This window comes from Mustela erminea, chromosome 8, assembly GCF_009829155.1.
Source record: "Mustela erminea isolate mMusErm1 chromosome 8, mMusErm1.Pri, whole genome shotgun sequence".
Classification (NCBI taxonomy): Eukaryota; Metazoa; Chordata; class Mammalia; order Carnivora; family Mustelidae; genus Mustela; species Mustela erminea.
This window is the reverse complement of record NC_045621.1, coordinates 44,156,885-44,183,419: the sequence shown is the minus strand read 5'-3', so window position 1 is coordinate 44,183,419 and position 26,535 is coordinate 44,156,885. Positions and strand designations below refer to the sequence as shown.

The window sequence follows — 26,535 nt, the reverse complement described above, 5'->3', positions numbered from 1 at the left end:
CACAGCCAAGGATGAGCCTGTTGATGTGGGACGGAAGGTGGGCGTTAGCACACAGAGTGTCTGCCAGCTTCTGCCAGCCTGGCCTTCCGGCTCAGCTGGCCGCCAGGTGAGTGACAAACGGGAAAAGAGAGCAGAAAACATGAAATCACCCCAGACACTGCATTTCCAAAAGCAGGCAGCCTGCCTGTCTCACTCTCCAAAGCTGAACATCTCGGCTTCTTTCTCCTTCCAGAAGGCGAAGCTCCGGTCGATGTAGCCGCAGATGTCCTCACTGTTGAAGCTGCCCCGCTGGTGGCCAGGCCCTAGCCCTTGTGCTACAGCCTCTGGGCTGCTGCTAGCGGTGGCAGCATGGGGCAGGGGCCCAAGGGGCGTCAAGCCTGACTTGCGGCCGGGCTCTGGGTCCCAGGCGGGGCTCCTGCTGGAGCCGAAGAAGCGGGCTTTGATGTCCTCGAAGCCGTCGGTCCAGGCTCGGCGGCCAGCAGCCACCTCGTCGGTCACGGCCTTATGGAAGGCCCGAGCGGTCTCCCAGCCGTGGGCGCCCAGGTGCTCAAAGACCTCGAAGCAGAGCAGGTGGCGCATTTTACGCTCCTCGGCGGGCAGGTCGCACTCCAGCAGCTGGAAGTAGCCCAGCATGAAGAGGTCCAACGTTAGACTGCCATAGGGCACGGGAGCCCCACCCACGTGCGGCAGGAACTGCTCCGGAGACAGGGGCCCGCGGGGCCGCCGGCTCAGCCGCCGCAGCTGCCGGGCCGGTACGTGCGCCAGGATGGCCTTCCAGTTGCCCAGCAGGTGGGCGATGATGCTTCGCTGCTGCCACAGGTGGCCGAGCCGGGGGCCCGTGCCGGGCGGCGGGGAGGGCGGCGCAGGGCCCCCGGCGGGCTCCTGCACCCGCGGGGTCCCCCGGCGGGCCTCCAGTGTCCTGCAGGCGGCTGTCTTAAGCGCGGGCGTGTAGGCCGACTTCTTCCAGTGGCTGAGGAAGAGCATGACGATGCGCTCCTTGCGCAGGTTGGCCAGGTCCGGGTTCGGCCCCACCCCCGCCTCCGAGGGGGCCTCCTCGCAGCTGATGCCCGAGTCGCTGGCTTCCTCCGCGTCCCTCGGCCCGGGAGCCCCTCCGGTGCGGGGCTGCGAGGCTGCGGGCCCGACGCCTCCCCCGCACTGCCCGGGCCGGGTCGCCGGCTCGCAGGGACCGGGGTCTGGGGCGCAGGGCGGGCCAGGGGTGGACTCGAAGTTGCCGCGAAGCGTCCGCACGGACACCCCGCACTCCTGGATCTCGCGCTGCGCGGCACTCCCGGGGGGGCTGGCAGGGGCCTCCCCGCGGGCCTCCTGTGGGGGCCGGACCGCGGGCTTCTCCTCGCCCTGTACCAGCCCGTTCATGCCTTTCAGCAGCAGGGACATGCTGCGCACCAGCCGGGCGATGTGGCCGCACCACATGGGCAGGGGCTGCTCCCCAGAGGCGGCCTCCGCGGGGCCCTGGGGCTCGGCCGCGGGTACAGACACCTCCTCCCCATCTAGCGCAGGCCCCCGGGGCAGGAAGTGGCTGTTGACCGTGATGCGGACCAGGGGCGCTGGCAGCAGGGCCTGCAGCTCGGCGGCCAGACGGCCCAGCTCGCTCTCGTACTCCTGGCAGCGGCGCCGCAGCTGAAGGTCCGCGATCTGCTTCTCCAGGTACACCAGGTCATCCTCCGTTAGCAGCTCCCCGAAGGGGCCCAGGATAGCCTGGTGGGTCTGTGAGTACCGCCAGGCCGCCTGTCCCGCGGGGCCCACGCTCCCGCTGTCACCCTGGGCACAGGGAGGCCGGGTCAGCAGGGCCGAGGCCCAGGGTGCATCACAGCTGGGAGAGGCGGTGTTCTGGCCGGACACAAGCTCCCGGAGAGTGGTCTGGACCTAGGTGCCCCCTGGGAGCCCCAGGCTCCTACACACCAGTGGGCCCTCACTGGGACTTAGAGCATAAACAAGGAGGCTGGCCAGCCCCAGTCCTGAGTCTGAGGCTCAGGGCAGCTACTCTGCCCTGTGGGGGCCCAGAAGACAGTCCCCTGTTCTGTCACCCCCACATTCTCCTAATCTCAGCTCATCACTGTTCAGCCCAGAGGGTCTCTGTCCTCAGAGCCCTCCCAGGCCCTCCCACCAAGCTCCAGAGCCTTTTGTGGTTAGGTAGCTGAGACCAAACAGGGCGGCTTCTCCCACTCTGCTCTGGCTTCTCCTGGTGGCTGGCCTGGCACCAGGATCCAGGCCTGTCCCCCGTGCCCACGGCCTTTGGGACAGAAAGACAAAGAGGAACCCTGAGCTGGGCTCCCTCTGGGCTGAGGCTCTATGCCAGCCTGTTTTATTATAGCTCAGAGCCCCCTGAGGGAGGGGTCCCAGTTCACCACAGCAGGACCCAAGCCTCCATCTGCTTGCTCAGAGGCCCTGCTCTGCCCTGGTAAGTTCTGATTCCTTGGCACAGCAGACCCAGGGCACGGAGTGTTGCTGCACAGGGATGAAGCCTTTGGCCAGGCTGAGATGCCACTTCCCTCTAACTGGGGCCAGCACTGCCCAGCACGCTGGACGGTGAATGACACGTAGCCATCAGCCACCCGTGGCTACAGAAACGGAATGTGGCTTGTGTAACTGAGGAGCAGGAGTTTGACTTTTGTTTCATTTTAATTAACTTAAGTGGTCACAGGTGGCTGGCATGATTGCGTGGGACAGGGCAGCTGGGACCCAGGGCTGTAGAACACTCACCATTCAGACAAAATCCTATCCCTCTACATCCCGCACCAGCTAGAGGAAGCCTGCGACCACCCATGTCAAATCACAGCTTCTCTGCTCAGATTCCCAAAAGCTCCCCAGGGGCCTGATGGTGAGCAGCCCTTACGACTCTGACCTCACCTCTGCCCATCATACCTCATTCACTCCGCTCTATGGTACCAGCCTGTGCATGCCTTAGGACCTTTGAACTTGTTTTCTCTGACTAGAATCACTTGTCCCAGATTCTCACAGCGTTCCTCTCTCAGTACTTTCTGCACCCCCCACCCCCGGCTCAAGGTCCCCTCCCCAGAGAAGTTGCCCCTGAGCACCCACATGGAATCCCCGCTCCCCTTTGCTCTCTGCTTCTCTCCCTGGCGCCTGGAATCACCTGGCCCGCCCCGCACACACCCAGTGCAGTTGCCAAGTCCCCCTGTCTTTCCTGCTGGAATGTAAGGGCTGAGAGGGCAGGGCCGGTCCCCTTCACTGCCTAGCACGGGGCCTGGCACGAGGTAGAGGTGGGATGAAAATAGTTAAGACAGAAGAGCACGTGGATAGACCACCTCTGACGGGGGAGGCCGTGGGGCGGGGGGATGGAGTGGTGGGTGAGGAGGCGCCCAGCTTCCAGATCTGGTTCCCCTTCATGGTCTCCCAGAGGAGGAAGCTGGGGCCACAGAGGGGGCACGCGATGGGGTGCCCGTGTGTCCAGACTCGACGTGTAGGCCCAGGTACCGCACCTTCCACGTCTACTTTCCAGGACAAAGCCCCCCCGCCCAGCCTCCGCTCTACCCAGTGGCCCCACTCCGCCCCATTCCCGCCTAGCCCCGCCCTGCCCTGCCCCACCGGGCCCCGCCCCTCTCCCACAGGGCCCCGCCCCTCACCCGCCCCGCAGCGCCCTGCCGGGCCCCACCTGGACCCGCGGCGCCGGATCCTCGCCCAAGCGCGCCTGCAGCTTCCGCACCATCACTTGCCGCTTCCACTCGGGGATGGGCCGGCCGTGCTCGTCCTGCGTGGGCACCAGGCCGTCGAGGTCGCCCGAGGGCAGCCTGTCCAGCTGCAGTGCCACCAGGCAGTTCGGGGCGTCTTCCGCCGCCATCTCCTCTCCCTGTGCAGACTGGGGGTGGTCACTCAGGGCCCGGAGGGGATCCCACCCGGCATCGGTGGGGAGGGTCTCACGGGAGGAGGGGTGGGGGGTAGCCCAGGGAGGGAGGGACAGGGAAACCCAGCCTGGTAAGCGTTGGCCTCTGAAGACAGGGATCCCCGGTGTCCACTGTGGGACCCAGGTATGTGCATGGGGGGATCGCTGGCTGGGAGAGGCAATCAGAGATTCCTCCCCTCTTCTGTACATGGCAGAGAGGTTGACACCTGGATGTACAAACTCGCTTGGGGTACAGTTACATGGAGAAAGTCTGGTGGCCAATTCTGAACCGCAGGACTTGTCAGAGCCTTTAACCTGTGCTCTGTAACTCTCCAAGAGAGGCAGCACCATGCAGCACTTCCCAAACTTGCACAGAACCTCTCAGGGGCTGAGAGTTCCTGGGACCCATTCAAGGAAAGGGTGGGTTGGATTTATAATGGCCTCATGCCCAGAAAGAAAAGGAGAAAGAGGAGCCAGCCTCCTCCAGTGGGTCCTAGGCTGGGTGGGAGACCCTGAGGAAGGAGGGCAGCAGACCCTAGGCTCACTCACCCATGGACAACTGCATCTCTGCCCCAGAAGTGACCTGGCCTGGGCACACATAGGACTCTGATGAGAGGCCAGCTGGGCTCTGTGGGTTGGTTGGGGAGACGGGGTAACAGGGGCATGGAAGGGGGAGGCGTACCGTGGGGACGGCCATGGTGCTGGTGGTGACCCGTGGGGGAGCTGCCCAGATTGTCTGCTCCCTCAGAAGAGGCTGGTCAGGCTGGCCAGGCCAGGCTGGGCTGGGAGTCACCACTGCTGGGGGAAGGGAAGCAGAGTCAGGGGGCTTCCCAGACTCTGAGAAGGCCAGGGGGATGAGAGGAGAAAACCCTGGACCTGCGGCAGAACCGGCCTTCTGGAAGGACCACTAGACTTGGAGTCAAAGACCCAGCCAGTCTCCCAACAAATGGCCCAGGACCCGGGACACTGATTTATCGCCCAGCATCTCTGGGCGCCTGCGGTTTACCCCCTCCCCCGTTGAGCAGGCAAGGGCAGAGGGTTGGGCCGTCTGGGGACCTAACGCAGCTCCATCAGACTGCAAAAGATCAGAACTCTCCTCTTCCCGGCCCTCCCCAGGACCACACCCCAACCAAGAAACACACCGTGCACCATACACACACATGCACATACACGCACTCCTTCATAGGACTATGGAGACCTGTGCCACGAAGCGGGGCTTACTCTCACGAATATGGGGACTGCTGATATTTTTCATGCTGTTCTATTTCATTTTGCTAAAATGGTCCCAAATCCTTAAGAGTCCTAGCCTGCCTCGGCTAGCCCGCGGATGCACCACCTGCTGGGCTCTTCAACCAGCAGCAGCAGACCCAGAAGAGCCCCAGACCCCAGAGACCTGACCTTCGAGATTTACCTCTGGACAAACTGAAGCCTGGAGAGGGGACCAGGCTGCCAAGGATCACACAGGCAGGACAGCCAGGCCCTGGGGGCTGGGAGCTCACACAGGGACCCTGGAGGGGGGAGCAAGGGACCACTGATTTGTAATTATAAGCATGTGTCATGGAAAATGTTGATCCTCATTTTAAAGAAGCAACCAGGGCAATGAAAGAAATGTGGAAGCAGCTGGGGCTGGGAGACAGGAAGAATGGCTCCAAATCTGTCCTCACCGTGTGGCATGCCCAGCGCCTGGAGTCAGCTGCTCCTGCAACCCACCCTCTCGAGGGACCTCTGAGCTGAGGGCAGCAGCACCCACTCCTGCCCTCCATGGTCCAGGCCAGTCTTCCCTAGAGACTTGTACTCACAGGTGGGGCTCCTGAGACCTGAGCCCCTTGTTCCTTCCTCTTGGGAGTGCCTTGCAGCGGACAGCGGAGGAGGGGGGAATGGAGGCGGCGGTGGTGTCATCAGGAGCGGAACCTGGGGGCAGAGGGACCCGGTCAGCAGGAGGTCCAGGTGGGCCTTGGCATGGGCCACCAGCGAACCCACTGGGGCAGTAAGGAGGCACAGAGCAGGCTAGCCCTGGTCCAGTCTCCCAGGGGACTGGGAGTACGGTGGGGAGTGGAAAGCTGCCATCGACACCACTGACAGGGGAACGGCACTCTTTATCTAAGGGCCTGGCTCCCGGCCTCTGGAGGTGCTGGGCCGGGGCTGGTGTCAGCTTGGCTGACCTCTCTCTGGCCTTATGAGACATGTGTGCACCCATCACACACACACCCATGCATGCATGTACACACATGTAATGGATACAATACATGTGTACATGTGCACACACACACACACACACACACACATTCGTGCATGTGCACAGCCCTCCCTCGCTGTCCTGGACTTCTGTGCTGAGACTGCCGGCCTGGAGAGGAGCGGGGAGGGAGCATCTTGAGGCATCTGAACACTTCTCTGACACACCAGCAGGGGCCTTGTGGCTGTGGCCACACCTCAGAGCGGGGTGCTGTGCCAGGACCCACCAGGCAGTGTCCAGGCCAGGCCCCTCCCCAAGGCCACAGGGAAACGGAGATCACCAAGATCGGACCCCCAGCACTGCAGAGACCCCCAGAACTCACCCATGTACCCTGCCCCACACCCAGGGCAAGGCACAGACCTGACTGTGGCCACCTCTCCTGCCTCCCCAGGGACACTGGTTGCAGCCAGGAGGAGCCCTGGACCTGGACGAATGTCCCCAGCTCACCCTGAGCAGTCTCAGCTCTGGGGACTGACCACCCGAAGCCAAGACTTCTGGCCCAGCTGACCTAGCAAGCAGGGGCTGTGAGCCGCGGGACCGCACTCATCTCTTCGTGTCCCACCGCATGCAGCAGAGAAATTCTCCAGAATGACACCAGAGCTAGGCTTGTCACTTTTTGGCTGAAAGCTGAAAGTTGAAGTCGGGCCAAGCCCATCTCAGAGGGCAGACTCCCATGCTCCCTGCTCCCCTGGTGTCACCGTGATGCCCTTCTCCCTTGGGGCTGTCCCCACGTGCCTCTCCACCTCACAGGGCCACAGCTGCCGGCTGTCGGAGCACCGCAGCCTGGCTGTCAGAGGGCAGCTCCTCACCCCTTCTTGCTGTGGGTGGCAGAGGGGGGATAGGCCTCCAGGCTGGTGCTGGAGAGAGCCCTGAGCAGGACACGGCTGCCTGGCCTGGGGCTGGGACTATGCTGTCACTCAGTCTCCTTCTCTGTTCTTTCTGCATAAGAAGCCCAGCGTTGCTGTGGCCGGTCCTGCTGGGGCAAACCGCTCGGCCACACTGAGTGTCCCCGCGCTCAGTCCCACCTCCCAGCAAGGAGGCACAGATCTTAGGGAGCTACCGGAGCTTGGTGGCACCCTCAGGAGAACCCCTGACCTGCACCCGCTGCCTTCAGCCCCTCAATTGCTCCCCTACCCAGGACCCTCTGCCCCCCATGGCCACTGGAAAGGAACACAGCCTGAAGCCCCGTCTGCCAGCCACCACGCACCTCACATGTCAGTCTTTCCGGGAATCCGGTGGAAAGCCCAGGAGTCCCGGTGCTCCATGGGTAGGGGAGTGTCTGCCAGCCCCCGGCCCGGGGGGAGACCCACAGAGGCAGGGGCTGGGTTGAGCACAGGGAGCTGCCACAGAACTGGGCTGTCAGGGCTGTCCCAACTGCCGCCCCCAGGAGCGGGAGTCATCGCATTAATATTTGAAGACTCAGGTATCAAGTGGCCAGGCGGCCTTGGGGCTGGGTGCCGGATCCCTTACCATGGCACCTTAACCCTCAGTGGGGCAGGGGCCAGAGGAGCAGACCCTCTCGGGATGTGGGCGAGGCTTGAGATCCCTGGGTCATGGGAGAGGGAGAAGCTAGCCAGAGGAAAGCCCCAGTACTGTACCTCCAGCCCCAGAGTAGCTCCCAGGGCACAGATGGAGAAACCAAGGCTCGCTGGGATGTGGGGAGAGCTGGGATCAGAATCTTATTTGAGACCCCCAGTCCTTGCTCCAGGAACCCCTCGAATCACTGCTCTTTGGGTCGGGGGCATCAGCAGTGGAGGAGAATGCTGATGGGGGAGCCTCTGGGGACTGGGGAGGCCCTGACACTGGTTGGGTTTCTTGCACTCCTATTGAGGATGCAAAACCCTGGCTGCTCTTTATGTGGCCATTTCTCAGGGCTGCATCTGGAAGGAGGGACCCAGAGGGATCTTACTGCTCACTGTAAAATGGGGGTTCCCCAAGCTCAGGGGTCCTCAGCCGTGACACCAACCTCCTGTGGGTACAGTAGCCATCTGTATCCATATCGCATTATGCAGGGACCTGGGGGGGCAAGGGGACCCAAGCAAACATAACACTTGCTCTCTGCAGTGGTCCTGGACGATAGTGTCTTCTTCCAGCGTCCATGACACAGACCTTGGCTGGCTTATGAGCTTTAAGCAGGACCAAGTCAGACCCTGGAGCCTGGGGCCTCCCCCTGCTATCTCCTACCCCTCTCCCTAAAGGAGTCGGCTCTTGGGGTTAGAGGCAAGAAGCTTCCCTCCCCCACCAGAGCACAGGAAGTTGGTTTGGGGTGCAGAGGAATGAACTTGGACCCCAGTGCTGCACCCGCAGCCTGGGGGAACTCATGTCACTCTCCTGGCCCCAGCTGCACCCTCCCCAACCTCCACGGAGAAATGAGGGGAAGTCACACCTGGGGCCTTGGTTTCCCCTCCTATAAGTCAGGAAGATGACAAATTACGGGAGGTGCCTGACGGGCCAGTGTGGGGAGCTCACACCTCATCGGCGTGTTCTCACCGCAGAGCTCTACCCGGCCCCGTCTGCTGTGCTGTTTCCCTGGCACCGGGAGAAGCGACATCCTGACACTAACCAAGTCTGTAAGGAGCTGAAGGGGCTCAGATGTGGGGCTCCGACCTCAGGGTCCTGACGTCTGGGCACATGCCCCACCCCCAAATTGGGCAATTGCCCTGAGGTCATTGGTTGGCTCGGCCCTTTCCGGGGCCTGCCATCTCCTTTCCTGTGTTTTGGTGAGATTTGAGCAATGCTGGGTCTGCCATGCATTATATATCGAGGACAGCTGTCGCGAGCCGGGTTACAGGCCTGTAATGCCACCCGGGCTGAGAAAATCATGACCCACAGATGGGCGCCGGACACCGGTCACCACGGCTGAGATTCAATTACTGGCGGCACCGCCAGGCCCCACCCCTCACCGGAGAGGAGGCTGCCCCTGGGGAGTCTCTTGCCCTCTCTGGGCCTCAGTTCTGCAGCAAAGACGAAAGGGTCCTGGAGCCCTTGTGACCTCGGGGAGGGAATGAGCACCCGCTGGAGACCTCAGGAGCATCTCCCGCCACCACTCGTCCTTCCTGTTTCACAGATGAGAAACTGAGGCTTGGAGATGCCGCGACCTCACCAGCCAGGAAGAGCCTCTCCAGCCCCAGTGGGTGCAAATACAGGGCCAGGGCCAATAGGACCAGCCGGTGCTATGGTGGGGGATGAGAGGCTGCCCCACCTCACGCCTGTTTGGAGGGTCGGGCTTACCAGCCCGGGCTGCTATTTCTAATGCCACCATCTGGCGGGGACCTCACTCAAGCCTGGGCCCTGCAGCCAGAAGCCTACCCCGTCCGAGAGGACCAACCCTTCGCCCAACCCTTCGTTGTGCAGAGGGGGCCCAAGGGCCAGGTAGCAGGAAGACCTGGCAGCTGGACTGAGGCAGGGCCTGGCCTCCCTGAGCCGAGGGTAGGCCTGGGTACTGGGCAGCATGGACCCAGATCCTGCAACCCAGTGGCCGAGGGTGCGCTTCCCACATACACAGCCTGGTTCCCCAGGCCACCTCTCCTGAGACCCACAGCTCTCGGGGGCAGGTGCGGCCGCCCTATATGTCTTCCACCACCTCCCCTGAGCTCGGCGTGGGAAGAAGCCGGCACGGCGACCTCTGGATATTATGTTTCCATCAATATTGCATAAGGCGCCCGGCACCCCCCTCCTCAACCGACACCCCGCCCTCCCACTGAGCCAAGTCTGCATGTGAGGCAGGTGGCCTGGGGGGGACCCACACCCCCAACTGCCCTGGGCGCTCACTGAGGGAAGATGGGAGGCTCCAGGCCTAACCCCAAGTCCCACATGGGCTCCCCAACTCTCTGTAGATACAGCAACAAGCCTCAAAAACCAGGGTTTTGTGGATGGGCTGGGCCCTGCTGGTCACAGGCTGGGGAGCTGGGGAGTCCTGAGAGAACAGAATTCTGCCTCAGATCCTATGGCAACACCAGGGACACAGTGAGGACAGCCCCAGATGGGCCGCTTCTCCACGGCCCCAGGGCCATCGGGAGAACACCCAGAACCCCGCCCCTGGCTGCTCAACCTGAGCCAAGTGGCCAAAAGGTTCTGACAGATGTGCCAGGGCCTGGGGAAGGAGGGCTGAGGTCAGAGACACTGCCCAGACAGGAGGCCCAGGAGTGACTAGACTGGGGACTGGCGGGGACCTACCCACTGGCAGCAGGGCCACGCCCAACCCCCTCCTGATCTCAGCTTCCAGGTTGGCCACAGGGACCACCGAGGGGCCAGGAGGGACCCAGGTGGCCAGGCCATTCCCAGCCTGTAGACTGTGGAGCTCTGCCCGCTACACCAGGAACCTATCCAGTCCCACAAACTCCTCACACCCGAGCCCAAAAGACAAACTTTTACCAAACAGTAACCAATGGAACGTCTCGTACATAAATCGTGTCATAAAGAAATGACTTCCAGCAGTCAGGGTAGTCCTCAGTTCTTAGACCGTGACATCAGCACACCCCTGTGCTGCCCCAGGCCACAGCAGGCTGGGAGGCAGGGGGTGGGGGAATGATCGTCCCACAGGCCCAGGACCAGGGAGGACCACAGCTCTGCCTCAGTTGGCCCAGGATGCTCCTGAGGGAAAACGAGGCACAGGAACCCCTCGGTGAGACCTGGCATGGGGGGGGGGCGTGTCACACCTCTGGACCTTGGTGCTCTCACCTGGAAATGGGGCCACATGATCCCAGGGACACTTTCTAAAAGGGTGGCCACTAAATTGGCAAAAGCTGTGGCCAGTTGGGACTAATTTGTCATAGCAGCTGCCTCGGACCTGGAATGGGGACAGGGATGGGTGGGAGGATGCTGGGGGTCCTGGTTTGATGCAGACGTCACCCCTGTGCGCCTGCCCACGTGTCTGTGTTTGTTTACTTGCTCACATGGCCACGGATCCTCTCCATTCAGCGCACGCTGTGGCCTATTGTGCACAGGGGGCTGGGGACAGCAGGACGGATAGGATTCTTGTCCTTGTGGATGGGAAATATCTCAGCGAGGGGTAAGCCACGAGGGCCACACCCAGATGGGAGCGTGGGACCAGAACTTGCTGCCTTCTGGACAGCCATGTGACTCAGAGCCCTGCTCCCACCCCCGGGTACCCTCAGTCCGACAATGTCACCCCTTAGGCACCCCAGCCATGGCCCAGCCACAGGCCAGCTCTGCTCCCTGCCATAGGATGGCCCAGTCATGACCATGGCCCTTGTCTTGACCCCTGCCACTGCCCCTGTGAAAGCCCCAGTCAGGCCCTCTGTCACAGTCCCAGTCTTGGTCCCTGTCATAGTTCCAGTCACAGTCCCTGCCACAGCCCCAGTCACGGCCCCTGCCACGGTCCTGTGACAGCCCCAGTCATAGCCCCGTCACAGTCCAGTCATGGTCCCTGTCATGGTCCTAGTCATAGCCCCTGTCACAACCCCTGTCACATCCTCAGTCAGGGCCCCTGTGACAGCCCCTGTCACAACCCCATCACATCCACAGTCAGGGCCCCTGTCACGCCCCTTTCATGCCCCCTGTCCCAACCTCTGTCACGGCCCCTGTCTCAGCCTCATCATAGCCCCAGTCACAGCCCCAGTCACAACCCCTGTCACAGTCCCATTCATGGTCCCTGTCATGGTCCCAGTCATAGCCCCTTCACAGCCCCAGTCATAGCCCTGTTACATCCTCTGTTACAACCCCTGTCACATCCCCAGTCAGTGCCCCTGTCACACCCCTATCACACCCCCTGTCCCAGCCTCTGTCACGGTCCCTGTCCCAGCCTCTGTCACGAACCCTGCCATGGCCCATCACAGCTCCTGCTGCAGCCCCATCATGGCTCTGTCATGATCCTTGTCGCAGTCCCTGCTGCAGCCCAGTCCCAGAACTGGGCCAGCTGACTTGTGACACTGGCTCTGTCCTGGCCCAAGACCATTTCCCTGGGACCAACCTGGTGTCCATAATGAGCTTTCTCCATAACTTGTTGTCAGGGGAGCCAGGGACCCTGTCACCCCAACCTCCGGGGCTGGGGGGTGGGCACTGTGAAGCTTACCGGCCCGGCTGTCTCCCGCAGGAACTGGGCACAGTCCTGGTGTCCATGGTACTCTGCCAGGTCTGCCGCCGTGTAACCATCTTCATCTCGTAAGGAGGGGTCCACATGGTGGGAGATCAGCGTCTGGCAGCACTGCAGGGAGGGGACACATGTGTGATCACTGCATCACCTGCTTGTGCCCACAGCATTTACCAGGTGTGATGCAGGGCAGGCACCGTGCTGGTTTCATCTCACAGGTGGGCAACTGAGGCCACCAACAGCTAAGGAACTTACCCAAGACCCTGCTGTTGTTCACTACGGGGCCAGGGCTCGAATCCCCAAGGCCCACCCACCACTGCCTCATCCAGGCAGCAGCAGCGCCAAGCTCCACAGGCACCAGCACACAGTCCCAGATGGAAACCGAGGCACCCGCAGTCAGGAACTGCCAGACGCTCAGCTGCTAGTAGGTGGTACAGCTGACACCCTGGCTGGGCAACCTGATCCTGACCTTGCCCTTGTAGTCCATGCCGCGGGCTCTAAAGGCAGAACCGGTGTCCGTACAGCAATGCTGGGAGGTATGTGTGTCATTTTCACAGGAAGAAATGGGAAGATGGAACCATAGCCTGAGCACTGTGGGATTTGTGAGCAGGGGGTGAGTGATTGCAGATGACCAAGATCTGTGAGGTGACTGTACCAGAAGCAAAGCAGGTGGGCAGATGGGTCCCATCAGGGACTAGAGAAACAGGTCCCCAAGGACAACATAAAATATGCATTAAATGTAAAGTCACCTTCCTAAAGCATCAAAGAGGCAAAAAGGAAGTGAGGAATTACCAAGCCAAGCTCAGGAGTCAGGGAAAATCTGGAGGGATAAACCTATCACTCAGAAGTGTTTCTGCACTGACAGCACAGCCTCACAGGACTAGGGAGACCAGGAAAAGCCGAGGGTCCTCCAAAGGCGAGGGCTCCAATTTATCACCTAGCACTGTAGGCTGAAGGTTCTACCCTCAGAGTAAAGGTAAACCAGAAGCCAGCCAGCCCTCCGCTTCCCTTCACTCAGTGGCCCAGGGAACCTTGAACCTGAAATGTGGAGTGGGAAGGTCCTGGGTTCACAATTTCCATGGATGCCTGACAACCAGAGGCAAATAATGTTTCACCCAAGGCCTCACATGACTCCCACAAATTGTTTTTCAAATATAAGTTCCAGCATAGAGTCAGACAAAGCCGGGAGCCCAAAGAAATAAGATACCAGAACAAGAGCCAGAAGACCCAACTCACCAGGAAATAGACCCACAAGGACCCAAGAACTAACAGAACACAACTGGGCTTATTATTTTCAAGGGAATAAAAATCAAGCTTGAAAATTTAGGCGTGGAATTTTCAACCATGAAAAGAGACATGGTGCATTTAAATGATGATGGTTAGTAGGTCAGGAACATAGAAATTATGACCACGTGAAAAACTGAAGCTGTAAGACAAATGAGCAGAAAATCAGTCAGAAGCAGCCATCCAGATGCAGCACAGAGAGACAAAAAGCTGAAAGCAGAACCTGTCTGTGATACTGTTTGTGGCAGTAAACCCAGAAAGACGAGAAACAGAATGGGTGCTGAAGTCACATCTGCGGGGATAATGGCTGGGAATTTCACAGAACTTAAGGAAGCACAAATTCAAGATGCTCATGCAATCCCCAGTGGGAGAAATAAAGAGCAATCTGCCTCACGTCATCCCCATAGTAAAATTGTAGGAAAGCAAGGACAAAATGAAAAACCTTAGAAGTGACAAGAAAAAGAATGATTATCTTCAAAACAGTGGCTCCTCTCAGCTGACTTCTTTGTAGAAGCCACCAGGCAATGAAAGAATGACATTTTTCCAGCACCAGAGGAAAATACGTGGAGATTTCCAAGCAACGATTCTATACCCAGCAAAAATACCCTTCAATAGTGATCATGAGATAAAGGTAAACAAAACAGGCAAACAAAACAAAATGAAACAAAGAATTTGCCAGCAACACTCCCACACTAAGGGAACATCTGAGGCATTGGCTTTAGACTGAGGGGAAGAGATTCCACAGAGAAGGCCAGAGATGCCAGGAGGAATGAAGATGACAAAGTAGTAAATTTGTGGATAAATTCAAATAAGCCTTTATTTTTTGACTGAATGAAAAACAATAATGTCAGATTTTTTTTAACTGTAGAAATAAAACACATTAAAAATGGTGCGACCCCATCAGCCTCATCCCCACCCTGCAAGCTTTCCTGCTCCCTTTGTCCTTGCCACTAGTCTCTAGGCTGTGCCTTGAAAAGCTTAAGCCATCACAGGAAGCTGGGGGCTGCTGGGGACCATTGTGCTCACAGCCTGGAGGCTTGTCTAAAAGATGGGGAAGTGAGTCCTTCCGTTACCATTCTGGAGTGACACATGGACCACTCATTCAGCCCCAGTGTCACCCTGTGAGGTTTATTACTGTGCCTGCGCTACACAAAATGACAAGAGGCACGGAAAAGGATGGGAAGCCTCCCCAAGGTCATCCTGCTAGGAAGTGGGGCAGCCTGGATTCAGAGCTGTGTCTCTAGGAGCCTGTGGTCTTCATCACACCCGAGACAGAGGAGCGTCCCAGGACAGCACAGGGCCTGAAGGCACCTCAAGGATGAGCTGGTCCAGGATCCTCCCTGCCATCAGTCCCAATGCCCTCTTTTTTTGCAAAAGTTTCCTGACACTCTGCTGCTCTTCTGGCATGAACACAATTGGTAATACAAGTTGCCTGCACACATAAATTTAAAATATTATGCTCTAGGGGCGCCTGGGTGGCTCAGTGGGTTAAGCTTCTGCCTTCGGCTCAGGTCATGATCCCAGGGTCCTGCGATCGAGCCCCGCATCGGGCTCTCTGCTCAGCGGGAAGCCTGCTTCCTCCTCTCTCTCTCTGCCTGCCTCTCTGCCTACTGCCTACTTGTGATCTCTCTCTCTCTGTCAAATACATAAATAAAATCTTAAAAAAATATATTATGCTCTAATGTAAAGGAGAAAAAAAAAGTTTATAATTTAAAAAACATGCATGTTACTATGTGAGTATTTGGTATTTGGTGCATGGCTGCACCAAAGACAAAGTCTGCTGTCTGTACCAAGAAAAACGAAGGAGGGCACTCCAACAGACAAAGCAGATTACTGAGTGTCCTGCTTACGCTTCTGGTTATTGTCTCTTTCCTTCACTACCTTAGAGCCAACTACTCTGCAAAGTGTATAAAAATGTTCATGTTATAAGGGCTCCTGGTGGCTCAGTGGGTTAAGCCTCTGCCTTCAGTTCAGGTCATGATCTCAGGGTCTTGGGATCCAACCCTACACCAGGCTCCCTGCTCAGAGAGGAGTCTGCTTCTCCCTCTCCCTCTGCCTACTGCTCTCCCTGCTTATGCTCTTGCTCCCTCTCTCCCAAATAAATAAATAAAATCCTTTAAAAAAAATGTTCAGGGGGCTCGGTCAGTTGGGTGTCTGCCTTCAGCTCAGGTCATGATCCCAGGGTCTTGGGATCGAGCCCCACATCGGGCTCTCTGCTCCATGGAGAATCTGCTTCTCCCTCTGCCCTCCCCATGTTTGTGCTCTCATGTACACATGCTCTCTCTCTCTCAAATAAATAAATATGTTCATATGATAAATGGCTTTTGTCCAGGGAAAGCCTAAATGCAAAATGTGTACAGTGGAATGCAGTCAATGATCTCCCTTGTCAGTACTGACTGGTTTTGCATCTATTTGTGAATTCACGTCATTATCCCTTGCTGGTGAAATATTTGTTTTATTTTACTCCTGGTTATATGAATTACTTGCTTTCTCCTTAATTAATGAGGTAAATAAAAATCTTTGACACAGGCTCATTTTATAGTTGAATGAGCATCATGATTATGAGCACTTTCTAAAATTATCACTGAGGGCTGCAAATAAAGCAAAATACTATCTTCCCTTGCCATGACAGTAGGATCATTCTTGGAAAAGCCTTACATACACTGACATTATGAAAAATACTGGGATGTGTGTAAACACACAATTGAATTTAGGTTCTAAGCTTAATTATATACACTTGGGAATAGCAGGTCCCCTTGTGTCCCCTCCACCATGGGTGCCTCAATCACTGGAAAACCAAAAACAGTCCTGAAATTTCCGACACCCACTGCAGAGGGTCCTGCCCTGTTGAGAACCAAATGCTCTTGTGGTTCTCGAATCCTCGGTCATGTCCTAAGCAAGTGCGTTCAATAACTATGTGTCAGGAGAGTGAGTATCCGAATGGAGGAGAGTGAATGAGCGGACGTCAGAGGCTCTGACGATTAAACAGGCCTTCACCCGCACCTCTCATAGGAGCAGAAATCCCTGAGGCAGTCGCGCTCCCAATACCTCTAGGAACTCAGAATACTCAGTAGTAAGTTCACTTCTTGAATTAGCGGCCACAGTAAGTTAGAGTTAAAACTGAGTTAAAACCACTCATCAGAACCCTGAGAGAGTCTTATTTACACCTGTCTTCTGTCGTTTCCTTTTCAACCTCATCAGCAAAGCCCCAGACGACACCCCGTCATATGGCAACTTCCTTCTCCAAACAGCCATGGCATCTCACACCCTCCTCTCAAGATTTCCCAGCAGTCTCTTAACTCAGCATTAAACCTCACTCCACACTGTCACCAGCGAACCCTTACCGCCAGCCCTGGCTCCTGCTCTATTCTGTTCTAGCAGCTGACTGTGTCCAGTCGTCTCTCCCTTGCCAGAAGTCCGGCTCCTTCTCCTGTTCACACACCGCTGTAAGATCCACTGTCTCTGAATTCTTTCTAGATTGGCTGAGCCAATGCTATGCACACAGGTAGTTCTTGAAATTGTACATCATAATCCCCTGGCGTGTTTTAAAAGTCCTGATACCTGGGGTCCCACCCAGAACCAATCAAATCAGAATCTCTGGGCAGGTGGAGCCCAAGTGTTCGGATACTTTAAACCTGTTCTGGAGATTCCCAGTGCACAGACAACCTTAAGAACCACCACATAGCACTATACACTGCATCTAAAATCCCAAACAAAAAGTTAGCTATTAAATTCAGCTATGTAGAAGAGACAATCTATCACGGTCACTTTGCATTTACTCCAGGAAGGCAAGGGTGGTTTAACATTTTTTAAAGTAATCAGAATAGAAAGAAAGGTCCTGAGATGTTTGCCCGCCTATGTTCACTGTGGCACTGTCCACAACAGCCAAGTGCGAAAGGCAACCCAAGTGTCCCCTGATAGGTGAAAGACCAGAGACAATGTGGGTCCATCCACACAAGGAAATGTGACTCAGCCTTAAAAAGGAAGGAAATCCTGTGTCCTGCTACACCATGGTTTAACCTTGAGGATATAACTTTGAGTGAAATAAGCCAGTCACAAAAAGATAACTGCTATCTGATTCTACCCTCGTGTTGTTCCTCGAGTTGTCAGACTCATAGGGACAGAAAGTAGAAAAGTGGGTTCCCAGGGCTGGGGGATGGGGAGCAGGGAAATGTTTCATAGGGACAGAGTTCCGGTTTTGAGAGATGAAAGCCGGGAGGTCTGCTGTATAACAATGCATATAGTGAACATCACTGCACCATACACTTAGAAACAGGAGGAGAAGTTGGCGTTTTAAAAGATTTTATTTATTTGAGAGAGAGAGAGAACTAGCGCATGAGGCAGGAGGGGCAGAGGGAGAAGCAGACTCCTTGCTGAGGGGGAGCCTGATGTGGGGCTCGATCCTGGGAGTCCAGGATCATAACCTGAGCTGAAAGCAGACACCTAACCCACTGAGCCAACCAGCTGTCCCAGGAGGGTAAGTTTTATGTAACGTATTTTTAAACTTCAATTTAAAAAGTAAGCAATTGGTATAATTCAAACCATTCGAAGAATAAAGACTGTTGATATAGTAAAACAAAACATGTTAAACAATCATTGTTCCCTTTGGAGGCTGCTGGGGCACCAGCTCTTTATTCTGAAGTTTTATTCCTAAAAATGAGGAGAATCTGTCCCAGCTAAGGAGCCTATGGAGACCTGAAGACTACATGTAGTGTGGTATCCTGGAGGGAATTCTGGAGCAGATAAAAAGACATAAGGTAAAAACTAAGGAAGTCTGGGGGTTGTCTGGGTGGCTTTGTTGGTTAAGCGTCCAACTCAGTTTGGGCTCAGGTCATGGTCTTGGAGTCATGAGATCGAGCCCCAAGTTGGGCTCTACACTCAGCATGGAGTCTGCTTATCTTTCCCCCTCCCTCCCCTGCTCATGCTAACTCTTGAGCACACGCCCTCTCTCTAAATAAATAAATGAATAAAGAAGCCTTAAAAAAACTAAGGAAATCAGAATGGAAAAAGTCCAAAGTCCAAAGTATGGACTTTGGTTGGTAATACTGTATCAGTTTGGGTCCACTAATTGTGACAAATGCACTAGGCTGATTAAGTGGTTAATGCTGGCGGAAAGGGATGTGGGTCTTTGGGTTCCTCTGCCTGTACTAGTGTCTCGATTGTTCTACAATCTAAAATCATCCTGAACTACTCTGAAATAAGAATTTATTTTGAAGTTGCAGGGGAGATCAAGCACTATCCTAGGCTTCTGGGACAAAGCAGATTTCTGGAACTGCGAATGGATTAGCAGACTGCCGTGGACAAACCAGTCGTGTGCGGTTCCTGTTTGGCCTCCGAGTCTGGTGCAATCCGGGAAGTAGATACCTGACAGTCCAGGCAGGCTGGCGCAGAGGTGAGAGTAGGACCTCACTATGAATTCTTGTTAGGTGTGATACTGGTTTGAAACTGTGTTAAAAAACAAAGGGGGTCCTTATCTCTTGGAGATGTAGGCTGAAGTATTTCTGGATAAAATACCGTGAAGTCTCTAGTTCACTCTTGAATAACACAGCAGCCGAGGGGGCGGCGGAGGGGCGGGGCGCCAGCCAGGCCTTGCGGAGCTCAGGCTCTCACGTGGATTCAGGGTTTCCGTCAGAAGAAGACTGAAAGCGGATCTGTTCTGGGCTGTGTGGCCTGAGTTATTCCGTTTCCATATGCAGAGCGGGTGAGGACCCACAGGCTCTGGGCTTACCTGTTCAACTCCTTGGGCTCATAATGAGGATTTCATTTGCAGAAAGCCACGGCTCCAGCCGCCTTCCTGAGGGTCCCTTGGGACTTGGGGTCCCTTCATACCTCCAAATCTTCTGTTGTCCCTGTCCTCCGGCCCGCTGTCCCCCTCCCTGGCTAGGAAGGGGTGGAAGCTGGGGAGACAGAGCTGGGGGAGCGAGCCTGCAGGGTTGAGTGGTGTCTGAGGAGGAGGGAGGGAGTGTAGCTGGGGTGGGGAGTCGGGGGAGTGAAGAGTCAGAGAGAGACCATTTCACAGCTGCTGTGAGCTGGGGTCCTGTCTCCTTTGCCTTCTTGCAAAGGAACAGTGCCTTCCCGTGACTGTGCTTGCTGCAGTTTATTTTACCTGACTCGGCTGACACTGGGCCACGAGCCCCAGCCCTACTTTGGGTTCCAGCTGTGAACAGCTGTCTGGAAGCAGAGAGCCCGACTGGGGCACTCAGCTGTGATCTCAACATCACCCTCCCTCTGGACTGAGCTGTGGGGGGCTGAAGGAAGTGGATCCCCCTTGGGGACAGTGCTCCGTGGGGCTGGGTTGGGGAGGCGGAGGAGGAAACCTGTGTTTTGCTCTCAGACTGGCCTTGCCTTTCCATGAGGTCAGTATGCAGGGAATGCACGGGGCAGGGGTTCCGCATGGTCTATTCTCACTGTTGGACCCTGAATATTTAAATGTCACCCCTGCTGACTCCGGGTTCCTCGTGTTGTCTCCTAGGGGCTGGGCCACACGAGTCCCTGAGATTTCTTGGATGATAGCAACAGGGCTACCCTCACGCCTCTGAGCGCAGCAGCCGAGGGTTCTCCTGGGCAGATGACATACCCCGGGGGTCTCTGTGCAAAGGAAGGGGTCCGCACCGAGGGAGAGCCTGAATTTGGCCCCCAGGTAACTCAGAGTCTGGGCCCTGGGCAGTGACTGCCGTCTCAGCCTCACTTTACCCACCAGTAAAAGGGGAACCGTGACTCCTCTCCCACTGGGCTGCTGAGTGGGTTATTTCTGCAGGAAGTGCGGGAAGGGGGAGCTCCCAGACCTCCAGGTTCTGGGGGCTCCCAGTCTCTACCTCTCACCTTGCCGGCCTTACCTCCATGTGCCCGTTCTCGGCTGCATCATGGAGGGGGGTCCCTCCCCAGGAATCTGTCGTGACAGGGGCGCCCATCAGCAGGAGCCGGTCTAGAATGGGTGTGTGGCCGCCTTGAGCTGCAAAGTGGAGGGCTGTGGCCCCCTCATTATCCCGTGCTGTCAGGCCAATGTCGGTGAAGGTGACCTGGGGAAGGTGGAGGAGGAGGACCCGCTGAGGAGGCGACCCCTCGCAGGGAGGCAGACAGGGCGGGCAGTGAGCTCAGCACAGAAGCGGGAGGCGATCCTCCCCAGAAGCCAGTGAAACTCCAGGAACCACTTCTAGGAAAATTCTGCCTTCCTGATGGAAGGGGCTGGTGGCTGTGGTGTCACCCTGTTTCTCCTTCCTCCGGCCTTGATGTGGCCAACTTTCACCATAAGGGAGAGGCTGGGAGAAGGCAGAGATGCAGCCGAATGGGGCTGGGTGTCTGACCCAAAGACAGCAAAGCCTCCTGCTGCTCCTGCGCTCCTACGTGGAAGGGACCCTGGGAAGGAGGTTCAAGTTCCATTGTGACCTGCAGCCCAAAGTGTGCTGGTCGATCTGATAGTCAACTGTGTCTGCTGGGAAAAGACCGGTGAGCCGGGAACAGAGGCCCTCCTGTCAGCTGGCTCCCCTGAGGGGGAGGACGCCCTGCTCCCAAGTCAGGGACCCAGCTGGGAGGCTGCAGTGGGAGTCACGTTGGAAAGGCCTTTCTGGCCCTGAGAGCCCGTGGCCCTGGCTGCTCCTTCCCTTTCCCTGGGATGAGCCCCCACAGTGCTCCCTCCTGCCACCCTCCCTGTCCCCTTGACACCCCCCAAAACACTGAGCTGTTTCTCCCCCAGCACACCACTGTGGCTCAGTGCCATGGCCAGAGACGCCCGGTACTCCCCACCCGAGGGACCAAGAATCCAGGTGCGGAGACAGGTACATTTCTGGGGGGGCCGCATTCTGAACCGGACGGGGTCAGAACAACAGGAGAGGGAAGGTGAGGACAGCTCCAGGGGAAGGCCAGGGTGGGGATGCTGGGCTTTCTCCTGGGAGTGGAGCCGCTCTCAGCGGAGCACCCGTGGGAAGGTGGCTGGGGTAGGGGGGACCAAGCCTCACAAAGTGTGTGTGCCTCTGGTGGGGCCTCAGGGGCGAAAGGGCCAGCCTGGGTGGGAGAGCGGCCAAGGGAGGCTGGAGACCAATACTGGTGGCTCAAAGACCAAGGCAGGTGTCTGGATTTCATCATTAACTTGCTGGGTCAGTGTCTCCAGAGCCTGTGCTCCACGCCAGGCCCATGGATGCGGTCCTTGCCTCCCAGAGGTAAATTTAGAGTCTATCAGGTGCTGGTGCCATGGAGTGAAGACAGGAGGACAGTGGGACAGAGGGCTGAATGGGGTGGCGCCGTCCTAAATGGATGGGCAGAGAGGGCAGTGGAGGACGGGCTCGGCGCCCTGGGGACACTGCTGGGGAGAAGGCCCCTCGGGAAGTATGGGAGGTTCTGAGCAAGGAAGGGTTTTCTCGTCCCCCCCAGTGGCCAGTGTGGCCTTCAGAGATGCCAGTCACATCCTGCCATTCTTGGCTCAGGGTTCGGCAGGAGCTCCCTGTCCCTCAGGAAAGAACCCTGGTCCTCTTGGGGCCTCTGCCTGTCCCCACTCCCTCCGTCCCCCCAAACCAGGCTCTCTCCAACTTGGATTAAAAGCTGGGCCCTCCTCATCTGAGCAAACCCCCCTTGCCCAACTACTTCCTGCCTCTCCTCAGGGAGACCCCCCTGACTCTGAGATCTCCCCTGGGCCTCTCTAATGAACTCTCCAGGGTCCCAGAGACCTGGCCTGGTCTGGTTTTCTGTGGTGGAAGCAGGAAGTCCCCAGCCCATGCTGGGAAAATGCATCCCCCCCAACCTGGGCCACTATGTGTTTTGGGGTCTCAGGACTTCCTTCCAGAAAGAGGATTGAATGCCCTTTTTCCGGGTCCAGAGGGAAGAGACCGGGCGTCGCTTGGGGCTCTGAGACATCAGAGCAGGAAGTGGCTGAATGCAGGGCCAGGAACAGCCAGCGTCCGCTGGGGGCCACCCGCACTGAAGACTCCAGGAAACACCCCAAGACTCCTGGGAGAGGGTCATGAAAGACCCTACTGTCCTGCAGGGGTCACTGCCCATCAAGGCTGCACTCCTGGGCCCAGCCTGGGCCTATACACATGGGTGCTCCCAGTGATGTCCTGGGAACATCTGATCGCCCACAACCTCAGGGGTCCCCAGGGGTCCTGCAGGCAGATGGAGATTCCCCAACCCAGCAGGCCCTGCTAGCTTGGAGCGAGCTCTGGGACCAAGAGGGAAGCAGGTGCCAGCCTCCTCGGACCTCCCATGCCCCCAGCACCCTCAGGGGCCCCTTACCAGCCAGACGACCAGTGAGTAGTGGCCACAGGCAGCTGCAGCGTGGAGCGCACTCATGCCATCGAGGGCACGCAGGTGCACATCAGCTCCGCAGTCCTTCACCAGAAACTGGGCCAGGTGTAGGTGGCCCTCCTGGCAGGCCAGGTAGAGTGGGGAGGCTCCAGTGCGCGTCTGCCGGTTCACACCACTGTGGGGGAAGGGGAGGCTCAGAGAGTGCTTGGGGGTTCTTGTAGGAGGCAGACCTCCTCCAACCCCCCAAGGCCCAGATCAAGGGGCGGAAAAGCCCAGACCACCTTACTGGCTGAAGGGCCCCCTAGCGGGTCACCTGCATGGGTGTACAGGTTATACACAGCCTTCTTACTCCCAACCCCTCCACCCCCAACCGCTGAGACCCTGGAATCCAGCTCTGCACACTCCCCTTTGAGTCGACCAGCTATTCCCAGGGCTGGGGCTTGCTGGTGGGTGAACAGCCTAGTGGGGCGGGTGGTGGGCAGGTCACTGAGCCTCCAGAGCCCAAGGCCTGCTCTGCAGGAAAGGGGCATTGTGAGCAGTGCCTGGGCCTGGCATCCAAACTCCAGGCTCCAGCATAGACGGACTGGAGGAGGGTCACAGGGCTCCCCTGATCCCGCTCTGTCTCTGAGCTGCCACGGGGCCAGGTGAGTTCTTGGTCCCCAGTGGAATTTTGCAGGGAGGGACAGTCTCTGACCCAGACTGACCCCAGCTCCTGGTGATGCTGACTTCACCTGTGGCCCCATGGTCAGTCCAGGTGGGAGTCAGGTGCTGGGCACGAGACGCCACACACTTGTGTGTTTTCATGTGAAGTCTCCAGGTTTTAAATGGTAAAAAAAAGACTTTAAAAATGGAGTCTAACGGACCCTCTGTGGCTGGCCCGGCGCAGGGCGCCCCCAGTGTCTGCAGAAGCAAGTCCCAAAGACCAAGGGGGTGGGCTGAGAACACCAAGGGAGAGACCGCTATTCCAAAGCTGAGCTGTTGGGCCTTGTCGGGGAGCAAGTGTGGGGCAGCCGGAAGAGCCAGCCCCTCAGCCAAACAGGAGGCCCCCCCAGGAGAAGAGGCACGACTGGAGGCAGGTGGGTCATCAGGGGGAAAGGCTATGTCAGGTGAGGGGTGGACACTAAGTCCCACACCCAGCCAGGCCAGCAGTCCTGGGAATGGGGGTAGGGAGGCCATGAGCATGACGTCCCCAGATGGCCCATCTTGGTGCCTCTGTGTGGGCCAACGACTAGACAGGCTCTCAGGATGAGGAAGGAAGTGGGGCTGCCCCCTTCCCCAGCTGGCCCCATCCCATCCCTGCCACACCCAGTGTGCCCAGCATCCATTCTGGGCAGCAGGCATAGGGCCACAGGCATGAGACTGGCTGCCCTGGAGGGGTTCCCAGTGCGGGGGAGGGAACAAAGTGGCAGGACCATCCGGGTCACCTGACTAGGGCCTCAGGACCCCCTGAGGGCACTGTAGGCCTCTGCTCATGACTGGAGAGCGTACACCTTCCCAGCTGGGGTAGCATGGGTCCTGACATGGCCCCAGGCAGACCGGGAGAAGCCTGAGTGGGGGGTGGGGCTTCCTGGCCCCCCATTGCCCTGCTCTGTGCAGCTAGACACTGCCCTCGGTCTATAGGATCAAGATCTGTCCCCCTGGTCCTGAATCTCATGGGCCCTGTCCCCCTGCACTGGCCCCACACTGGGCCCTCCCTGCTCCCCCAACCTTCCCGGGCGCACTCTGGCGGACGACCGGCAGGCGGCGCTCTGGCGGCTCACCTGCTGTGGGCTGCGGCCAGGAGCTTCAGGCAGGTGAGGTCCCCACTGACGGCGGCATGGTGCAGGGGCAGGGCCCCCTCCAGGGTCTCCAGGGTGGCCGCGTGGCCCTCCCGAAGCAGCCACTGCACCAGCAGAGGATGCCCGAAGCGGGCGGCCAGGTGCAGCGGGGAGACCCCTGAGTCGTCTTGGTCCTACTGGGCAAAGAAGGGCAGGTGGCCTTCTGTGGCCGGCCGGGACCCGTCCCAGCAGGGCAGTCCCAGCGCCCAGGAGCCCGCCGCCCCGCCCGCATGCTCTTCCCTCCCTGCCGGCTGAGCCGGGTGGCCTGCTCAGAGGAAAAGGCATGGCGGGGACGCCAAGTCCAGGTCTTCTGAGTCCAAACCCATGATCCCGCTGCTCCCGGGCCCCTCTCTCGAGGGCAGTCACAGCCCTTTCTGCCCCCGGCTCGCAGTGGGAAGGGCTTCCACAGGCCCAGCCTTGTCTGTGTCGGGCTCTGTGGCCTGCTGCCTGTCCCAGGGCCCTAGCTCTGGGCCTCTGTCCCTGACGGGTGCTGAGCACCTGCCTGCCAGACACGAGTCCTCGCACTGGAAGCATTCCCACGGCAAGCAGCTGGCAGGCCTGGGCATGCCCCCAGGCACAGAAATGGGCACCGCTCCCCCCACTCCGCCTCCCAGGTTGTGGGAAGAGCCGATGGGACCCATGAGTCCTCCCTGTCTGGGACCCAGCACCCCTTCTCGGAGAGTGCCCTTACATGCCCCATTGGAACTCGCCCACTGTCCCACGTCCTCCAATTGCACAAAGGGACCCCAGGTGGGCAGGAAAAGGGAGAGGGTGGGCGCTGCTGGAAATGCCATTGCCTAGATAATCCCTGAGCCTGGATACCCTCCTTCTTCCCACTGCCCCCCACAGTAGGGCCTGGGCTGTCAGGCACCGAGGCCTCCAGCTGTACAAGCTGGGCCCCAGCTCCTGAGCCCGCGTGCCCACCATGTTCCTCTACACACTCCTGTGTGGACCCTTTGGGAAACAGGCCCCCAGATCCGGGCTGATGGAAACCCTGGCAGGCCCCGCTGGCCAGGTGAGGCCAGGCGCTCTGACCTGGGGGAGGGCAGGAGGAGAGCTGCTCTGTGCCAGCCCGGGAGTTGGTGCTGGTTTGGGGCAGGCGGGTGTGCCCATGCCATGCACACCGAGTCCCTAGAACTTCCTGGCTGCCGCTCCCTCAGTCCACATGGACATCAGCCCCTCTCACAGGCTCGCCGCACTCACCTGCAGCCCGCAGCCTCCGTCACGCACCAGCCAGCAGAGCTCAGCCAGGCTGCCTGTGGCTGCGGCGTCATGTGCCGGGGTGGCCCCGTTGTGGGCCCGCTGGTTGCCGGGCAGCTTGGCCTGCTGTACCAGGAACTTGACACAGGCCAGGTGGCCAGCCCGGCTAGCGTGATGCACCAGGCCAGCCCCCAGGGCGTCAACGATGCCTGGGCCCAGGGCCCCGGCCTCCAGCAGCCGCTTCAGGGTGGCCAGGTCCCCGTCCTTGGCAGCCGTGAGCGCCCGCTGCTCCTCCATCCTCCAGCCCAGTCCACTGGTGGCTCTCGGCGGCTTACGCACAGGCCCAGGCTTCCTGTTTCAGGCGTGGACGGAGCTCCCAGCTCCTGTTACCCGATAAGCAGTGCACAGGGCAGATGGGAGACGCGTGGGGGGGGGGGGGCGGGGACGGGGCGGGCAGGCCTTGGAGCCTGGGCCTCGCAGCCCTACCGCAGCCACTCCCCAGTGCTGTGGTGGGCAGAGTGCCCTGGGGTCAGGTCAGGGGTGGGTGCTGACCAGAAGGTGCTTATTGTGACTGGGCTGGGCCTTGTCCTCTTTCCAAGCAAGCACTGGGGAGATGTGCCGTGTCTCTCACCCTGAGAAGGACTTCCTGTATCTAGTGGGTGTTTATAGTTCCCAGGATCCTTCCAGGAAGGCAGTAGGCTCCCCCAGCACATGCTTCCTCTCATCTGGGCAGCAGCCCCGAGGGCCTCTTCTCACGGAAGGGAGACCCATCCACAGTGGGAGACCCGTCCACGGGCGGGGGGAGCCTCTCTGGGGAACTGATGACCATGTGTGCTGGAGTTCCGCGAGG

General features: G+C 58.4%; 1 protein-coding gene across 1 annotated transcript; it reads right to left on the bottom strand.

Annotated features, from left to right (window-relative positions):
* On the bottom strand, positions 1–26,126 carry ESPNL (espin like). Its single transcript, XM_032355332.1, has 9 exons — positions 25,689–26,126; positions 24,429–24,619; positions 22,657–22,843; positions 20,268–20,450; positions 12,130–12,261; positions 5,662–5,773; positions 4,545–4,657; positions 3,635–3,829; positions 1–1,779 (listed from the first exon to the last, which is right to left on the bottom strand). The coding sequence occupies exons 1-9, from the start codon at positions 25,980–25,982 to the stop codon at positions 190–192; spliced, it is 2,997 nt and encodes a 998-aa protein (XP_032211223.1). The 5' UTR covers positions 25,983–26,126; the 3' UTR covers positions 1–189.
* Positions 26,127–26,535: the final 409 nt, after the last annotated feature.

Coding starts and splice junctions, on each gene's coding strand:
- ESPNL (XM_032355332.1), bottom strand. CDS start 25,982: ATGGAGGAGCAGCGGGCGCTCACGGCTGCCAAGGACGGGGACCTGGCC. Junction 24,620..25,688: donor ACGGAGGCTGCGGGCTGCAG/GTGAGTGCGGCG, acceptor TTTGCCCAGTAG/GACCAAGACGACTCAGGGGT. Junction 20,451..22,656: donor ACTCACTGGTCGTCTGGCTG/GTAAGGGGCCCC, acceptor CACCTTCCCCAG/GTCACCTTCACCGACATTGG.